At 40.1% G+C, this 19,483-nt stretch overlaps 1 protein-coding gene across 1 annotated transcript; it reads left to right on the top strand.

Moving 5' to 3' along the window:
- The first annotated feature begins 7,263 nt into the window (after window positions 1–7,263).
- Window positions 7,264–15,602, top strand: LOC114278983 (putative germin-like protein 2-1). Its single transcript, XM_082918076.1, has 8 exons — window positions 7,264–7,318; window positions 7,362–7,408; window positions 11,671–11,757; window positions 11,877–11,963; window positions 12,160–12,221; window positions 12,734–12,872; window positions 14,157–14,159; window positions 15,068–15,602. Exons 1-8 carry the CDS (start codon window positions 7,264–7,266, stop codon window positions 15,473–15,475), a joined length of 888 nt encoding a protein of 295 aa, XP_082774202.1. The 3' UTR covers window positions 15,476–15,602.
- The last annotated feature ends 3,881 nt before the right edge of the window (window positions 15,603–19,483 follow it).

Raw genomic sequence — 19,483 nt, 5'->3', positions numbered from 1 at the left:
TGTCATGCTCCCCACTTGCTTTGCGCTGTCACGCATTTCGAGTACACCACATTTGCATTGTCATGCGTGTTGCTAACGATATTGTACCGGTTAAGTTTGTTTTCTTTGCAGGCACGATATTGTATGTACGGTTCATTTGAAGCTGGTGCAACCGGACGAGCCGCACATGTATTGTATCTCCCGAGTGAGACGTATTGAGAATTCCATAATTCTCTTACATCCTTTCTGCATTGTAGTGTAGTTTGGTATGCTAGCTTAAAATTGTCGCATGTTTGCTTCATTACAGCTTTCTTTGCATGATCAGAAGTTATGCTCGGCTCTGTGCATTGTCTTGCATTTTGCCCCTGCCTCCGAGCGCATATCTTATTTGTCTTGTATGTTTGTCTGAGTCTTCGGCCTTGTCAAAAATGGGTCGTCTCTGGGCTTTGACATTCACTCCCGTCATTGTTATGACTTTCGAGTTCTGTCAAAGAGGGGCAACTGTAGACACCCCATTTTTGACCGTCCTCAAGACTTGGACGTCACTGTTTGAACACACGGTGATCTTCCATGTTTGTGTTCGTTTGGAATTCCCGGAGGCCTCGGCTCGCGCGCCTTGCCTCAAGATCCCCGAACTCGACCGTTTAGTGTCTGGTTTTGCACCAAACACTTGCATCTTGCCCTTGAGAGGCAAGATGGGGCTTGTAGACCATCCCCACCCATCACCGGCAGTGGCTAGATGCCACCGGCTGGTTTTTGCTGCCACCGGCAATATTGTTTGCCGGCCGGCACTCTTTGTTGCCGGTCGGCACTCTTTTGTGCTGGTCGGCACTCTTTTTGGCCAAGATGGCATTTTTGGCTGGCCGATTGCTGTTCATCTGCTTTTGCAGATATTTTTAGACAGCTGTATTGCTTTTGCTCCCCTCCATACACGTGTATGGAGGGATCTCCGTCTTGCAAAGCTTGTCTTGTAAGCTTTACAAGAGGCATATAGAGAGGGTCTCTCTCTAAGGCAAAGGGAGAGCTTTGAGACATTTTTGAGAGAGAAAAAGACAGAGGAGAGCTCTGGTTTTTCTAGGGTTAGGGTTAGATATACACTCTCTATCTCTCTTTCCCTCTTATTTGCACACTAGGTGTTTTGTGTCTCACTATTGCACACAAACACCTAGTGTTTCACCTTCCTCTTGGAGCTGAGGTTCTAAAGGGTTTGTTTTGAGATTTTGGTGTTGGATTCAAGCTCAAGAAGGCCATTGGAGCACCATTGTTGAAGAGGACTACAAGGGTAAGAAACTTACACCTTTATCCCCCATTTTTGCATTGATTTTCTACTAGTCTTAGAGCTGTTTTTGTGATTATCGTATAACATAAAAAAGTTCTATTTTTAGGCCCTCTTTATTGTTTATTAAGAGTGTTTTGTTGTTTGATGGTTGTTGACCACCCTTAGGCCTCAAAAGGCCTCATTTTGAGCCATTTTGTGCTAGCTCCGGGATTTTGGTGTTGAGGTCTCTTCACCACTGAAATCTTGAGGGATTTCAGTGGTGAAGATGATGCTTTGAAGTCCCAAGAAGGAGAGGGCCACCCCCTCTCCTTGTTGTCCTTGAAAAGGACACATTTTGGCCTCTTAAGGAAGCCTATGCTTGAGTGTGTGTTGAGCATGTTTGGTTTGTTTTTCATGCTTATATATCCATAATATAACATGATTTCAAGTTGGTTTTGAAACTCCATGCATGTTTAGCATAGTTGCCATATAATGCCTCATTTGTGCCTTAACATGTTCTAGGTTGTTAGCCTTTGTTGGAGCATGTTTTAGGCTTGCATTTGTGAAGATTATGTTCTTATTTTGCTATGTTTTAGATCTGTCCATAAGTATTTGGGTTGATTTTAGCATGCATTATATAGCTCCTTTGTATTTGGGCTTGTTGGCCTTGAGTATGTGCATGTGTAGCATGCCATCTTTGCATTGTTTTGGTGATTTGGGGTCACTTTATATGTTATTTCAGTCCCATTTCCATGCTTGCTTGATTGCCTTGCATGCATCTTTAATGCCTCATAAGCATGTGTTGCGTGCTCCATGTTTTGGTGCCTTTGCATGCCTTTGTTTTTGGGCCATTTAGATGCCATCTAAGTAGTCCTTTAGCTTTGTTTTAACATGCTAAACCTCTGATTTTGGTCCTTCTTTTCATGCCATGTTCGGTCATGTTAAGTGTAGTTCAATGCCTCATTGGTTTGCTTTGAACATTTGGACTATTTGTTGCATGTTTTGGTGTGATTTTGTTGCTTGGTTTGGCACCATCCTAACATGATTTCAATACTTATGTTGCGTGCTAATTAGTCCATGATTCCCCCTTTCAAGTGTGCTTGAATGTTGTTTGTTTTGTGCTTAAGTGTTGGCCTTAACATGTGTATGTGTGCATGTGTGTGTGCATGCCATTTAGCCCTCACTTTTTAGCACATTGGCCACTGTTTTAGGTCTATTTTAGAGCTGCCTAATTCATGTATAAGTCCATCTTTCCGTTTATTTGCATTGCCATATGTATGCTTGTATGCTTGCATAAGTTAATTGCCATGCCATGTTGCATCCTTAGCTTGTATGCCTAGGTTGCATTGCATCTTGCATGCATTCCTTGTCCCTTGACTTGGGTGATAGGGATTGGGAGTTTTGTTTGATTGGTTTGCATGCATTTGAAATCGAAGTTGCATACTTGTTTCTTTGGGCCATCATGCATGGAAATACGTGATTGGTGGCCCGAGAATCGAGGCACATGCCTCTTTGAGTCATCACAATGATAAGGGACATGGTTGGTGCATACATGCCTTGAATTGTGCTGCCATGCCTTGTTTTGCCCTCTGTTGCTGTGAGTTGCAGGTCCAGCAGACTTTCTTTGCCGACCGGCAGTGTAAGGTGCCGGCCGGCAACCTTTTCTCTGCCGACAGACTCAATTTTGTGCCGATGGACACATACCAGTGCCGGTGATGATTCAACTCAGCCGGTGGTGATCCTCTCTATCCAAGGGATCAGCCCTGAGGCTTTGACAACCTCCAGAGGAGGAAAGGAAGGAAAACAGAGGCAGCTTGCGCATGGCGGCACGCTTCTCGAGGCGTTTTCCTTTTTTTTTAATTAGTCTATTTAATTTGTTAATTAAATTAGGCAATTTGTAATATTAATTAGCTTGCGTAGTTAATTAATTTGTAATATTTATTCGATCCCTCCGAGTGAGGGTAAATCTGTAATAAGTGTGTGTGGGTGGTGTGTATGTCTTCCAACCCCACTTCTTTCTTCCCTTTTATTTACCTGCTTACGGTGGTAGATTAGGGCACATTTAATTTAGCATACCTCATGATATGCATGTGTGCATCCATGCATTTGTATTGCATGCATTAGGCTCGGTACATCACGCTAATTGCATTCGTACTTCAATTCCCGAACCGAATATGTGATAATTGTGCATTTTCATATACCATGTTTTAGGGCTAGCCGAGCCTGCCTAGATCGCATTTTGCATGTGATACATTAGCCACTTTTAACATGAACTAGGACATGCATGTTTGCTAACTAGTTTACTGTTTTGGCACGGAGTACAATGTAAGTATTTTTGCTTTAGCATCCAGCATACGTGTGAATGTTGCCATAATAGTATGCTTGCCATGCGGCTAAGTGCTTACATAAGATAAACTGCTTGAATGCCTGTGGGTGGAGGTCAAATTGCTTAAATTGGAATAATGCATTAAAACTGTGAGTTTTAAGCCCACTAAATAGTGGCAAAATCATCTTCTCTAAAAGCCCACTTGAGGGTGGCAAAATCTGCATTTTAGCCTACTTGCGAGTAGCAAACCATTTTCAAAAACAAACATGAAATGTTTTGTTCCAATTTGGGTGATTTGGTCTATACTTGTTTGCTGCGCGCACAACATAGTAATTCTAGGCTAATAACCGGATTAAGAACACATAACGTTTTCAAAATTGGATATCACGGTTAGTAGAGGCCGATCTTCGGATCGGGCGAGAGGGGGTGCTCATAACTGACCTTCCCCGATCGTACCCAAGCTCCCGAGCCGAGACAACTCCGGTGATGACAGACATGTGGCCTTCGGCACCGAGTCAGGGTTTCCTAAATTTCCCCATTTTAAAAATATTTAGGTGGCGACTCTGTATCTGGCAAAGCAGTCCATGTTTGGCACTACTTTTTCAAAAATTTGTTTCTCAAAATGATTTGCCAGATTTGGACTCTTTGGTTCAAATTAAGAACCGCGACACAAATCGAGAGTCCGAACTGTAGCGAGGTCCCCCCTGCGGGCTTGTTACAGGGACATATTTATGATCGGCACAATTTTTAGAGTCACCTAGGAACTTTAATTGAAATTTGATTTTGACCGATTCATAAGGCCACGTTTGGCTCTCCCTATTGTGCTAAGCCTTGTGTGTGTGTTTATTTAGATATATGATGAGTAACTCAACATTTTGAACCCAAAAATATCTAGAGAAAAGGGGGGGGGGGGGGGGGAGACACGTGAGAAAGAGAAGGCAGAGAGTTTTGGAGAGAACTCAAAGAGAAGAAGGAAGAAAGAGTAGAAATGGAAGAAGACATCAAAGAATTGGCTTGAATACATCATGATTATGCAAGAACAAGTGATGCTAAGGGCTTAAGGTAAGACTCTCCCTTTCAACACTTGAAGATCACAACCTAAATAATGAGTTCTTGGGTTATCTATAATTGTATGTAAGGGTTTGGTTTATTCAAGCAAGAAGATGATGAATCTTTATACATAGCATGAATTTATGTTACAACTGAACTTCTTGTAACGATTTTATGGCTCTTAAAGAGGCTAGAGAGGATTCACCATGGGAATGAGTTTTAAACCCCAAATCATGGTTACCTTATGCTTTTGTGTTTTAATTTGTAATCTTATTCTTGTGATTGGGAATTGAGAGTTGTATTTTGGAGTTATGAATTGGAATGGAAGCTAAGAATGTGAAATTCATCTTATATTAAAGGGTTTTGGGCTTTGATTTACGTGTAATTAAGGTTTGATTTTGGAGATGAGAAACCCCAATTTTTCAGACATTTTCAGACTGCAAACTGTCCAGGCCGCACGTGCGGCACTGTTCCCCTGCACGTGCGGAGACAGCTCTGTCCAGCCAACTTTAAACAAGCATATCTTTTGCATCTGGACTCTGTTTTGAGTGATTCTTGAGCCTAAAATCAAGCCCCGAAAGTCTAGTTTGTAATGGCAGTGCTCTCATGCCCAAATTATAAATACAGAAATAGTTATGCCCAAATGAGTGACGACTATTCACTTTCAGTCAACCAGTTTTGTACCATTTCTTTACCTAAACCATTTCCCATCGATTTCTCCTGTTTTCTAAGACATGAATTATAACTTATTAAAGAATAATGACCTTGGTACCACCGTGGCTAATTGATTGAATAATCAAAGAGAATAAGTAAAGGATCGAGTATAATCTCATATAATGTGTTGTGCAATGTACTTGTAGGTCGAGACGAGGACATCATCCCATTACTACCGGGAGCCGATCACTGTGAGTAATAGTACTACAAATGTACACGGTCTACCGTTAAGAAAATTGTTAACAACATTCTATTCTCCGTGAGCTAATATGTTAACATGTGTGTTGATTGGGAATAGATGCGAACATTGAAAGAGTTAGCACACATCGGTATGATTCTGAACCTACTCCGTATTTTGGGTTATGGCTAATGATTATTGTCAATGTACCATCCTAAGAATTACCTATGATTCTGTATAAGAATTGCATACAAACTATTAACACTGTGAAGTTGGTTAATAGAAAAGAATTGCGTATCAACGACATTGTTATGTAATTCATGTTATGATATGAATTGTTCTGGCCTGTTGATGTAATGGTACTTTTACCTTCGGATTATTGTTAATGTTAAGGTTCTGTTAATTACGAAACAAGTATGTCTACTTACAAAGAACCATGAGGAAATCTAAGTGCAAAATTGTACCATATGTTTTGTTTGCTATTGATAATTAATGTTACCATTCTGTTAACTGCTAGTTAGTGGCATTGAAACATGATGAACAAATGGGATGTATATGCATTATGGAACTGTGGTATCTACGTATTTCTGAAAGCGTTCAAGCTGTAAAATATGTTTACCTTTTGCTAACAATTATCGGCAACGTTCTGTTAAACTTATATTATCTATGCTTATTCATGTGATTAATGGGAAGAATGTGTGTACTTTCTGTATGAGTCTGAAGTTAATCTGTTCTTATGTTTTCTGGTATGGAACAAAGTGCTGTACGGAACTAAGTGCTACACCTTGGTGGGAGCCACCTCTAGAATTCGTACGAGCCACCTCTTGAGTCCATACATCTGATATTTCTGGGCCGATGGCCGTTCTGATATTTCTGGGCCGATGGCCGTTCTGTTATTTTTGGGCTGATGGTTGTTCCGTTATTTCTGGACCGATGGCCGTTCTGTTTTTTCTGGGCCAATGGCCGTTCTGATATTTCTGGGCCCATGGCCGTTCTGATATTTCTAGACCCATGGTCGTTCTGCATCTGTAGGCCTATGGCTGTTCTGTATATGCTGGGCTTAAAGCCACTCTGTTACGGAAACTAGACCCATGTCTGTTTTGGAAATAATTACAGAATGTAGTTAATCATATGTATCTGCAGTTATATGTTTTGTTATTCAGGTTAAACATTACATTATTTATGCACTATTATTCACTGAGTTCGCTCATTCGGTATTTTGTCTGTCTATTTCTGTAGGTAATCAACTGGGAGTTCAGTCCTAACCTTTAAGGCTCGTCTTTGTCTGGTCAACTTTGATGCGTCCAGGCACCACATGAAGCTGTGCATTTTGTAAAGTGTTGTTAGGTTATTGATTTATGCTTTGGTTGTCTTTCATTAATATTTTCGTTACACGCCCAATTGTGGGTCTAAGTATGAATGTATCAGTGTGTAACCGAAGTTCGGGTCTATGTTTCTATATATTATGTACCTAATGCAATGTGTGCGGTCCTGGCATGGTAGTGGTAGCTCAATGGATGATGTTTTATGTTATTTTATATTGATAATGCTTCCGCTCAGGCCCCATAAGTTATGTATAACAGGTTAAGTGTCCGTTTCTTAATAGGTCATGCCCAAAACTTTTAGGGGCGGGTTTGGGGTGTGACAAGTGGTATCAGAGCACGAGTTGGCATCTCACACATGAATCCATTGAGCTTTAGGATGTCTAGCAAGACTTAGGCATCATGCATAATATTCTAAAAGTACATGAAAAGATTGATGGCAACGTTAAATGTATATGTTTTATCTGCTATTTCTGATGATTACGATCTATGTCTGTTGCATATTCTGTTATTGCCTCTGTTTATCTTATATAGATTTTGCAGATGGGAGTAAGGCAACAACGTTGTACTGCGGAGGTGTGGTAAGAATTTGAGATGATTGGTGAGACAGTTTGTATGTAAATACTTAGATAAAATATGTGTTATCGGTTGATAGTTATTTGTGGGAAATGATGGCAATATAATTGGGCTTTTTAGCATCTATTTGAGTGAATTGATTAAAGTTAAGAATGGGATATTTCTAAGATTAAAGGAAAGGTTATATGTGATACTCTACTTTTATACTATAGGTATGTCTTCCTTGCCATAACAATATTTAAATCTGCGATTTTGGAAAAAAAAAAAAAAAATTGCTGTGTTTGAATATTTTGATGTGATGTGTTTTGTGTGATAATTGAAATTGCGTTACGTAGGACTGGTTGTAAGAAGAAATTATGCATATAACGACCCCTTTTCAAATTATGAAAGGAATTAATTAATTGTGAATTTACTTCTTGCTAACGATTTAACTAGATAGGCTATGTTGGGGAATTGGTTTTGAACCTTGAACCGGTATGTAAGTAATATGATTTTGTGAACTAAGGAAATTACCGACGACTTCTGATAGAGCATTATGAATGGTGTCTACTGAGTACTGTTTATGTGTAATTGGAATTTGATTGCGAGAATCTGTATTTTGCACTGTACTCTGTATTCTGACCTCTGTAATCTAAAATCTGAAATCCGTAATCTATAATCTGTTCTGTTTATGTATAATCTGTAATTTGTAAGTGAGCTTTCGTACGAGTAATAGTCGAATGATATGAAGAATCCCGCTTATGATACGTGTCTGTCCACATGACACTTGCAAAACAATAGACAACCACTAACCAATTTGTCATTAAATCTAAATGATTGGTGACCTGACAAGTTACTGCAAGAATTAGAATCCTGTCTCTATGTATTAATAATTGAAGACTGAGAAATCATTTCGATGATATAATTCTGTGTCGATATTGTAAATTGTCAAACTAATCCCTATTTTGTATGTAAAGGCTATAATGTAAGCTGTTCTGCATGACATTGTGAATTTTGACAGGAACAAATGGTTATGGGGGGTAGTCCATGTTAATGATGGGTTAACGGGTATCTCCTTCTTCTTGCGTGTTTATGCAAATTTGTGTAAGCCGCACTATACAATTCTGAATTGATTTCATGTTATGTTGAACTGATCTTATTAAAAAATTTTAACTCTAATGTTAGTCAGTTAAATTTCTTTATTGTTGTACCGTTGAATTTCTAGATATTATGGAACCCAAGTGGATATGATTACTGTATACCTAATGACATTATAACCCTACGAATGAATTTGGTAGGAATAATGCACGCGAAGTAACTGGACACTCTGCCTGTGATAATTGACTGGACCGGATGACTGGTCTATAATTTCTGTACGGTTGTTTTCTAATCCACTGTAAGTATCCATTATGAATACAAACCATGTGGTTGATTTTGTACCCTACAGTAGGAAGAGAAAGAATTAACTGAATTGTGGAATACTGAGATGAGTAAAAAGAGGTCAAATTAATTTGTAATACTCGTTGAGAGAGGATGTGCATCTTACTGTTATGACTGATTAATTAAACATGATTTTAAATTCAATTTCTGCCCTTATCTTTGGATGGCTTCCTTGAAAAGATGGTTGCTATACTTGTTTCTATTGCTCGGATCCGAACTTATGATGGTATGATTAGGTCTTGGCACACCTGCATGAATTTGCAAAAGTATATGCTACTTGTTTTGGAGCCTGTTAGAAATCTAATTCGAACTGATAAGTCTACTTCTGATTACAGAGCAAAGAGCCACAAAGTCGCTGATTTAGGACTTGTTTGTTATTCTGGGTCTAATCGTTGAAAGATGTATGTGCCTTTGAAACATGATTAAGTAGGGAACGTTACCTCAACTTTGGAGGAATTATGATAGTTGGAGTTGTGTGTAAACCGAAAGAGTTTGAACTATGTTTGATGGCTTATGAGTCACATGTAATCGAATACTTGAAGTGAATCTGAGTTGTTATAGTATTTGGAAGGTATAACTTTCAGAGCAATAAATTGAAACATACCTGGGTTGTGAATAATGAGACGATGCTTTGATGTTATTAAGTACTATTATCAATTGGGTTACCAATTAATCAGTAAAGACGAATTACTTGTGATTTTGGGAGCAACCTCCATTGGAATTGACGTATAAGATGGGAATGACTAAATGATTGAGAAATGTTATATGTCCAAGACGGAACTAGACTTGTGACAAGGAGAATCAAGTTTGGAGGACCAAACTTCTTAAGGTGGGGAGAATGTAATGACCCCAAAATGCGTATAAGAAATCATCTTTATTTACCTATGAGAGGATGCGTTTTAATTTAATTATAGCTATTAGAATTGAAGCATTATCTATTGAGTTACGGACTTAAAATTTAAATTACTGACCTTTATGGGCTCAGAAATTAAAATTGAGTACTTGGGTATGTTAAAGGGAATTTTCAGAACTATTGGGGAAAATTAATTGGAAATCTAATTTGTCTGATTCGTTAATGCACGTTTGGGTGGTTAACTTTGTACTGCAAATTGAAGACCCTAGAGACTTCAGAAACCAGAACAGGGGACATATTTATGATCGGCACAATTTTTAGAGTCACCTGGGAACTTTAATTGAAATATAATTTTGCGCGATTCGTAAGGCCATGTTTGGCTCTCCCTATTGTGCTAAGCCTTGTGTGTGTGTGTTTATTTAGATATATGATGAGGAACTCAACATTTTGAACCCAAAAATATCTTGAGAAAAGGGGGGAGACACGTGAGAAAGAGAAGGGAGAGAGTTTTGGAGAGAACTTAAAGAGAAGAAGGAAGAAAGAGTAGAAATGGAAGAAGACATCAAAGAATTGGCTTGAATACATCATGATTATGCAAGAACAAGTGATGATAAGGGCTTAAGGTAAGACTCTCCCTTTCAACACTTGAAGATCACAACCTAAATAATGAGTTCTTGGGTTATCTATAATTGTATGTAAGGGTTTGGTTTATTCAAGCAAGAAAATGATGGATCTTTATACATAGCTTGAATTTATGTTACGACTTAACTTCTTGTAAGGATTTTATGGCTCTTAAAGAGGCTAGAGAGGATTCACCATGGGAATGAGTTTTAAACCCCAAATCATGGTTACCTTATGCTTTTGTGTTTTAATTTGTAATCTTGTTCTTGTGATTGGGAATTGAGTTGTATTTTGGAGTTATGAATTGGAATGGAAGCTAAGAATGTGAAATTCATCTTATATTAAAGGGTTTTGGGCTTTGATTTACATGTAATAAAGGTTTGATTTTGGAGATGAGAAATCCCAATTTTTCAGCCATTTTCGGACTGCAAACTGTCCAGGCAGCACGTGCAGAGATAGCTCTGTCCAGCCAACTTTAAACAAGCATATCTTTTGCATCTGGACTCCGTTTTGAGTGATTCTTGAGCCTAAAATCAAGCCCCGAAAGTCTAGTTTCTAATGGAGGTGGTCTCATGCCTAAATTATAAATACAGAAATAGTTATTCCCAAATTAGTGACGACTGTTCACTTTCAGTCAACCAGTTTTGTACCATTTCTTTACCTAAACCATTTCCCATCGATTTCTCCTGTTTTCTGAGACATGAATTATAACTTATTAAAGAATAATGAGCTTGGTACCACCATTGCTAATTGATTGAATGATCAAAGAGAATAAGTAAAGGATCAAGTATAATCGCATATAATGTGTTGTGCAATGTACTTGTAGGTCGAGACGAGGACATCATCCCATTACTACCGGGAGCCGATCACTGTGAGTAATAGTACTACAAATGTACATGGTCTACCGTTAAGAAAATTGTTAACAACATTCTATTCTCCGTGAGCTAATATGTTAACATGTGTGTTGATTGGGAATTGATGTGAACATTGAAAGAGTTAGCACACATCGGTATGACTCTGAACCTACTCCGTATTTTGGGTTATGGCTAATGATCATTGTCAATGTACCATCCTAAGAATTACCTATGATTCTGTATAAGAATTGCATACAAACTATTAACACTGTGAAGTTGGTTAATAGAAAAGAATTGTGTATCAACGACATTGTTATGTAATTCATGTTATTATATGAATTGTTCTGGCCTGTTGATATAATGGTACATTTACCTTCGGATTATTGTTAATGTTAAGGTTCTGTTAATTACGAAAAAGTATGTCTACTTGCAAAGAACCATGAGGAAATCTAAGCGCAACATTGTACCATATGTTTTGTTTGCTATTGATAATTAATGTTACCATTCTGTTAACTGCTAGTTAGTGGCATTGAAACATGATGAGCAAATGGGATGTATATGCATTATGGAACTGTGGTATCTACGTATTTCTGAAAGCGTTGAAGCTGTAAAATATGTTTACCTTTTGCTAACAATTATCGGCAACGTTCTATTAAACTTATATTATCTATGTTTATTCATGTGATTAATGGATAGAATGTGTATACTTTCTGTATGATTCTATAGTTAATCTGTTCTGATGTTTTCTGGTATGGAACAAAGTGCTGTACGGAACTAAGTGCTACACCTTGGTGGGATCCACCTCAAGAATCTGTACGTGCCACCTCTTGAGTCCATACATCTGATATTTCTGGGTCGATGGCCGTTCTGATATTTCTGGACCGATGGCCATTTTGATATTTCTGGGCCGATGGCCGTTCCGTTATTTCTGGGCCGATGGCCGTTCTGATATTTCTGGGCCCATGGCCATTTTGATATTTCTGGACCCATGGTCGTTCTGCATCTGTAGGCCTATGGCTGTTCTGTATATGCTGGGCTTAAAGCCACTCTGTTGCGGAAACTAGACCCATGGTTGTTTTGGAAATAATTACGGAATGTAGTTAATCATATGTATCTGCAGTTATATGTTTTATTATTCAGGTTAAACATTACATTATTTATGTACTATTATTCACTGAGTTCGCTCATTCAATATTTTGTCTGTCTATTTTTGTAGGTAATCAACCGAGAGTTCAGTCCTAACCTTTAAGGCTCGTCTTTCTCTTGTCAACTTTGATGCGTCCAGGCACCACCTGAAGCCGTGCATTTTGTAAAGTGTTGTTAGGTTATTGATTTATGTTTTGGTTGTCTTTCATTAATATTTTCGTTACACGCCCAATTGTGGGTCTAAGTATGAATGTATAAGTGTGTAACCGAAGTTCGGGTCTATGTTTCTATATATTATGTACCTAATGCAATGTGTGCGGTCCTGGCATGGTAGTGGTAGCTCAATGGATGATGTTTTATGTTATTTTATATTGATAATGCTTCCGCTCAGGCCCCATAAGTTATGTATAACAGGTTAAGTGTCCGTTTCTGAATAGGTCATGCCCAAAACTATTAGGGGCGAGTTTGGGGTGTGACACGGCTGATGACTTTTTCTTTTCTGGCCTGCTTACTCCTCAAAACACATCGAACCCAGTTGGATCGATGGTCACTCCCGTAAACGTCATGCAAATACTAGTCCTCATATAGCGATCCCGGTATTCCCTGTTGTTGTATAACTATAATCTGGACTCAGTTTCGTAGATTCGTTGTTGTCTTATCCTCATTTCTATCCCTTACTCTTTGTTTTAGAGTTTTGGGTTGTGTTGGGCAAGTTGGGAATTAGTTGGTTGTGTTTTAAAGCTTTGAAATTTTTCCCAGGTTTTGGTCTCTCCGCTCGAGCGGCGGTTTTGTGCTCGAGCGAGCTTTTGTTGCTGCCTTTACGCTCGAGCGGCAGTTTGGACGCTCGAGCGTGAATTTCCTTCTCTCAGCATTTCGGTCGTCTGCAGAAAATTCTGGGAGAGTGCACCCGGCGCTCGAGCGGATCTTTGGACGCTCGAGCGTGAACTTGTGTCTGTACGCTCGAGCGGGGTGTTGTACGCTCGAGCGGACCTGCTTTTATATCAGTTCGTGAAACCACCTTTTTGATCACTTTTTGATTTCCTTTCTCTCTCTTACTTTTTCAAAACCTCCATTGGAGAGCACCTCACTCTAAAACCGAACTTCTCTCTTAGGATTGATCTACCTAGAGTGTTTTCCTCACCTTGGGCCTTTGTAAGAAGTGTGTTGATCGTCGAGGGCTTTGTTGAGATCTGAGAAATTTGGGATTTGGAGCACTTCTGAGTTTTACTCATCTTCTCCCTTGGAGCTCTGAATTTGAGGTAGGGATATCCTACTCCTCTCCATGGATTTTGTCTTTAAATTTTGGTAATTTGAGATGTTGGGGTTGGTTTGGTAATTTTGTGAAAGTTTGGGCCATTTGTGTTATTTTACAAAAGTTGGGATTTTATTTGTAATAAACCTAGATGCATGTTTGGTATAGAGAAATGGAATAAATGTTGAATCATTGATGAAAATGGGACCTAAGGGTGGTAATGGTAATTATGGAAAATGACCTAATTACATTGTTTAATTAATTGAGATAATTAATTGTGGGAAATGAGGAAATGAAATGGAATTGCTGAGATTGGGAGTGCATGGGGTAAAAGGGTGTAGTTGAATTATTTATCACTCACCGAATTGAAATGTCGATTGAATATCCATTGTGCATTTATTTCCTGCTTAGAAATAATTGCTTTGGGCTACCGGTGGAGGGTAGTGTTGATCGTTGTAGGCAATGCTTGATGATTAGGAAAACTAAAACTAATCAATTGGATGTGTCATAGAGCATGTCGGTTGATAGAATACATTAATTTTATGTATTGATTGATTGCATATGTGATTCTGTGTTTATATGCATTACTTGTGTATGGGAGGAGATAGGGGATGTACTCCACGGTTTAGGGGAAGATGGGGGATGTACCTCTAAACCGGTTAATGGTTTAGGGGAAGATGGGGGATGTACCTCTAAACCGGTTGTTGGAATGTTGATATAGCTCATATGCTTATCGGTTGAAGTGTTGATACAGCTCATATGCTTATCTATCGGAATGTTGATACAGCTCATATGCTTATCTGTTGTAGTAGTGATATAGCTCATATGCTTATCTATTGAAAAGTTTGTTTGATTTGATATAGCATTAAAATGTATATCATCATTGTTTGCGAAGTATGGGAGTAGTTTATGTGTTATTGATACAACAAAATAATGTGTATCCACCTTGGATTTCGAAAGTGTTCTAGTGATGAACTATAATCTCATCAAATGTTCTGGCCAGAGTACTGAGCCTTGTTTTCAAACTCAAAGTTGAACAAAAACGAAAAGTGAATTGTAACATAGACTTGGCTGTCATGGAAACGTAGGGAGATGTAAATGGAAGTGTCAGTGTTGACCGTCTATCAGTTGCTAATCTTTTAGTCATTGTTCATGGTTGGTTTAGTGTATTTCTACTGGGCTGTGGCTCACCCTATATGGGAATATCATTTTCAGGTACAGGTAGCATGCCACCTCCAAGGACGTAGCTTGGGAGGCCAGAGGCGGACTTTTTTGTTGTTTTACTTGATGTATTACATGTAAATTCAAGCCAAGGGCTTAACGTGTTTGAGTTAGTGCTCTTTTGTTGTAACCAAGTGTTAACTTGGAAAGCTGTAAGCCCATAGGGCATTTGCTTTTGTTGTTAACATGTAATACTTTTTGTAATGAAACGCTGTTAAATGAAAGAATGTGGAGCTTTTGAATATCAATGCATGTCTTATTTAATGGGTTTAAAGCTATTATTTTGAGGGCGTTACACCTCAATACTCTCGGCATCTCCTTAGCTCACATCGACTTTGCACCTTATGGCCTCAACCCACCCCACACGCACCCTCGTGCAACTGAGGTCATCGTGGTTTTGGAAGGTACTCTCTACGTCGGCTTCGTGACCTTCAACACTGACAACCGTCTCTTCACAAAGGTCTTGTACCCAGGAGATGTTTTTGTGTTCCCACAGGGTCTCATTCACTTTCATTTTAATAATGGAAAGACTAATACAGTAGATCTTGCTGCCCTAAGTAGCCAAAACCCCGGAACCATTACAATTGCTAATGCAGTATTCGGGTCGAATCCAATGATTTCTGATGATGTTCTTGCGAAGGCATTCCAAGTAGACAAGAAGGTGGTAGACCATCTTCAAGCTCAGTTCTGGTATCCCAACAACTAGAGAAATAAACAATAGAAAACCCATGAATCTATTTATTAAACTTTAAGCAAATATGACTTAATAGATAACATAAATAAGTGGGTTGGTTATGAATGATTTCCTTAAAATTGTTTTCCTATGATTTTATAATAATGAAGTTTGTTAAATAGTACTCTTTGTCTCTCTTCTCATATAATGATGACATTTTCATGATTTTTTTCTAGGCTTCCTATTGATAGAATGATTACACACTTGATCTTTCTTTAGGGTCTTATTTCAATAGCTAGGAGACGACAACAGATTGAAATTTCTCTGCTTTGAAATTTCTTTAGAAAAATTTGAGAGACCGCAACTACTATGAAAATATTTCGTGTTCTTTATACTATAAAATTTCTCTGGTTTGAAATTTCTCTAGTTTGTTAACAAATTTCTCTGTGTTCTGACCAATTTTGTTTGATTTGTTCACATTTTTCTCTGTATTTTGAACAAACCAGAAAAAATTACAGAGAAAATTGTGCTACTCACAAACCAATTTTTCAATAATTTTTACAAGAAAACACCATGCTAAGTTCATCAAAGAACGTAAAATACAAAATCTAATTACAATTTAAAAAACAACAAACACTACACATCCCAACAGATCAAAAATAAAATTCAAAGTCAGAAATCCAGTGAAAATTAAACAAGCAACACAAATTAGTGGGAGTTTAATGTGGGTAGGGAAAATTCAAATGCTAGAGAAAATTCGAGAGAAAATCAAAGAGACAACTAGCCAAAGAAAGTCAAGCAAGGCATAGAGAGAAAGAGAGTTCAATGTGTTTATAGAAAATTAATCTAAAGGGGATATCTTAGTGCTAGAGAAAATTCATCTCAAAAGGAAAATTACACACAAGGAAACAACTAGTTAATGAAAGTCAAACAAGTAACCTAAATTGGTGAGAGTTTAATATTTTCAGGGAAAATTCAAATACCAAAGAAAATTCAGTTCAAGGAACAACTAACTAGTGAAAATCAAACAAACAACACAAATTAGTGGAAACACTACTAGAAAAAGGAGTATATGACACGAAACGTTTTGTGATGGCTTATTTTGCCGTCGCAAAAAGTTGATTTTTGCGATGGCTAATATTCCGTTGCCAATAGTCACTTATTGCAATGGTAATTTCTGTCGCAAAAAGTAGGAAGCATATGTTCAATGGTTTTTGCGACAGTAAACCTATTGCCGTCACAAAAGGCTTATTTTTTACAAGGGAGCTTTTTTGATAAATCCACTTTCTAAGAGCTTTATTCCATCCAACCCATATTCTTTTTGACTATTCCATTAGGTCCTATTTGAGATAAGAAGACCAAAATACCCTTTTCATCTACTTATGTTCCATTTAGTTCACATTATTTTCTTATGTTTCAATAAGTCCTGTGGGTGATATAATTACCAAAATACCCCTAATGTGAATGTTCACACCGTCAATGGGAATGTTCATATCGTCAATGTGTAGGGGCCCGGCCCATGTCGATCCTCGTGGGTGCCCAAAAAAATTCGAGTCAGGTCGGAGCGGGTTCGGCCCGTTGACAATGTGAATATTCACATTGACATATTAACATTCACATAAATAGGAGTGTAAAATTGGCCCGCGTCCTGTGGCGGCGCGAAACCCGCCCACGGCCCATGGGCGGCCCGGGCCGGCCCGTTGACAATGTGAATATTCACATTGACATGTTAACATTCACATTGATAAGAGTACAAAATTGGCCTGAGGGCCATGGGCCACCAAAAGCTCGCCCGCGGCCCGGGACGGGCCCGGCCCGACCCGTTAATAATGTGAATATTCACATTGACATGTTAACATTCACATTGATAAGAGTGCAAAATTAGCACGCGCATCGTGGCTACCCGAAACCCGCCCACGACCCGTAGGCGGCCCGGGGCGGGCCCGACCTGGCCTGTTGACAATGTGAATATTTACATTGACATGTTAACATTCACATTGATAAGAGTATAAAATTGGCCAGCGGCCCAGGGCGGGCCCGACCCGGCCAGTTGACAATGTGAATATTCACATTAACATGTTAACATTCACATTGATAAGAGTGTAAAATTGGCCTGCAGCCTGCGAGCAGCCCGAAGCCTGACCGTAGCCCGAGGCAGGCTTGGCCCGACCCGTGACAATGCGAATATTCACATTGATATGTTAACATTAACATTGATAGGAGTGTAAAATTTGCCCATTGCCCAAAGCTTGCCCGCGGCCCGGGGTAGGCCCGGCCCGGCCCGGCCCGGCTCGTTGATAATGTGAATATTCACATTGACATGTTAACATGCACATTGATAGGAATGTAGAATTGGCCCGCGGCCCGTGGGCTGTCAGAAGCCCGCCGACGGCCCGGGGCAGGCTCGTTTGGGCCCGAACCCGGGCATGTCCGAGACCCTAGGCTACGGCCTAGGCCATCACTTTGAAACCTGGCCCGGCCCATCAGCCCGCTTAAGGCCCATTCAAGGATCGGTCCGTGGCCCAGCTCGCCCGAGGCGCAATGTCCTTTTTTAGTGGAAAATAATAAAATTTTGATAGAAAAAGTTAAAAAGAATTAAAAAAAAATAGCCAGGCCTGCCCAAGCCCGACCTATGCTCGAGGCTAGGCCCAGGCCCACTGGCCCGACCCGAGGCTCGATCCATCAGCCCGTCCAAAGCCCGAATGCCCTTGTGCTAGGGCTAGGGACTGGGCCTAATTTTTTGGCCCGTGGGCCGAGCTGGGCCAGATTTTTTCGGACACCCACGAGGCTCGATATGGGCCGGCCTGGGCCTCTACTCATTGATGATATGAACATTTACATTGACGATATGAACATTCACATTATGGGTATTTTGGTAATTATGTCTCCCATAGGACTTATTGAAACATAAGAAAATAATGTGGACTAAATAGAATATAAGTAGATGAAAATGATATTTTGGTCTTTTTACCTCAAATAGGATTTAATGGAATAGTCAAAAAGAACGTAGGCTGCCCGAGACCCTAGGCTAGGGCCTGGGCCATCACTTTGAAGCCTGGTCCGGCCCATCGGCCCATTTAAGGCTCGGTTCGAGGCCCGGCCCGCGCTGAGGCCCGGCCCGCGCTGAGGCCTAGTGTCTTTTTTTATGGAAAATAATAAAATTTTGATAGAAAAAATTAAAAACAATTAAAAAAAATTGCCAGGCCCGCCCAAGCCCGACCCAAGCCTGAGGTTAGGCCCAAGCCCATCGGCCCGACCCGAGGCTCGACCAAATGGCTCGGGCCCGGACCCAAACGAGCCTGTCCCAGGCCGTGGGCATGCTTCGGGCAGCCCACGGGCCGCGGGCCAATTCTACATTCCTATCAATGTGCATGTTAACATGTCAATGTGAATATTCACATTGTCAACGGGCCGGGCCGGGCCTACCCCGGGCCGCGGACAAGCTTCGGACAGCGGGCAAATTTTACACTCCTATCAGTGTTAATATTAACATGTCAATGTGAATATTCACAATGTCACGGGTCGGGCTGCATTCGAGCTTCGGGCCGCCCACTGGCTGCGGGCCAATTTTACACTCTTATCAATGTGAATGTTAACATATCAATATAAATATTCACATTGTTAACGGGCCGGGTTGGGCCCGCCCTGGACCTCTGGCCAATTTTATACTCTTATCAATGTGAATGTTAACACGTCAATATAAATATTCACATTGTTAATAAGCTGGGCCGGGCCCGCCCTGGGCCGCGCATGGGCCGTGGGCAAGTTTCGGGCAGCCACGGGGCGCGGGCTAATTTTACACTCCTGTCAATGTGAATGTTAACATGTCAATGTGAATATTCACATTGTCAACGGGCCGGGCCGGGCCAGGCCCGCCTTGGGCCGCCGGGGGGGGGGGGGTTTTGGCCGTCCATGGGCCGTGGGCCAATTTTATACTCTTATCAATGTGAATGTTAACATGTCAATGTGAATATTCACATTGTCAACGGGCCGGACCGGGCCCGCCCCGGGCTGCCCATGGGCTGCCGGCGGGTTTCACGC

The sequence above is a fragment of the Camellia sinensis genome, chromosome 1, assembly GCF_055761805.1.
Source record: "Camellia sinensis isolate YWXY chromosome 1, ASM5576180v1, whole genome shotgun sequence".
In the NCBI taxonomy this organism is placed as follows: domain Eukaryota; kingdom Viridiplantae; phylum Streptophyta; class Magnoliopsida; order Ericales; family Theaceae; genus Camellia; species Camellia sinensis.
Note: the sequence above shows the minus strand (reverse complement) of the source record. Positions and strands in the feature narration are given on the sequence as shown.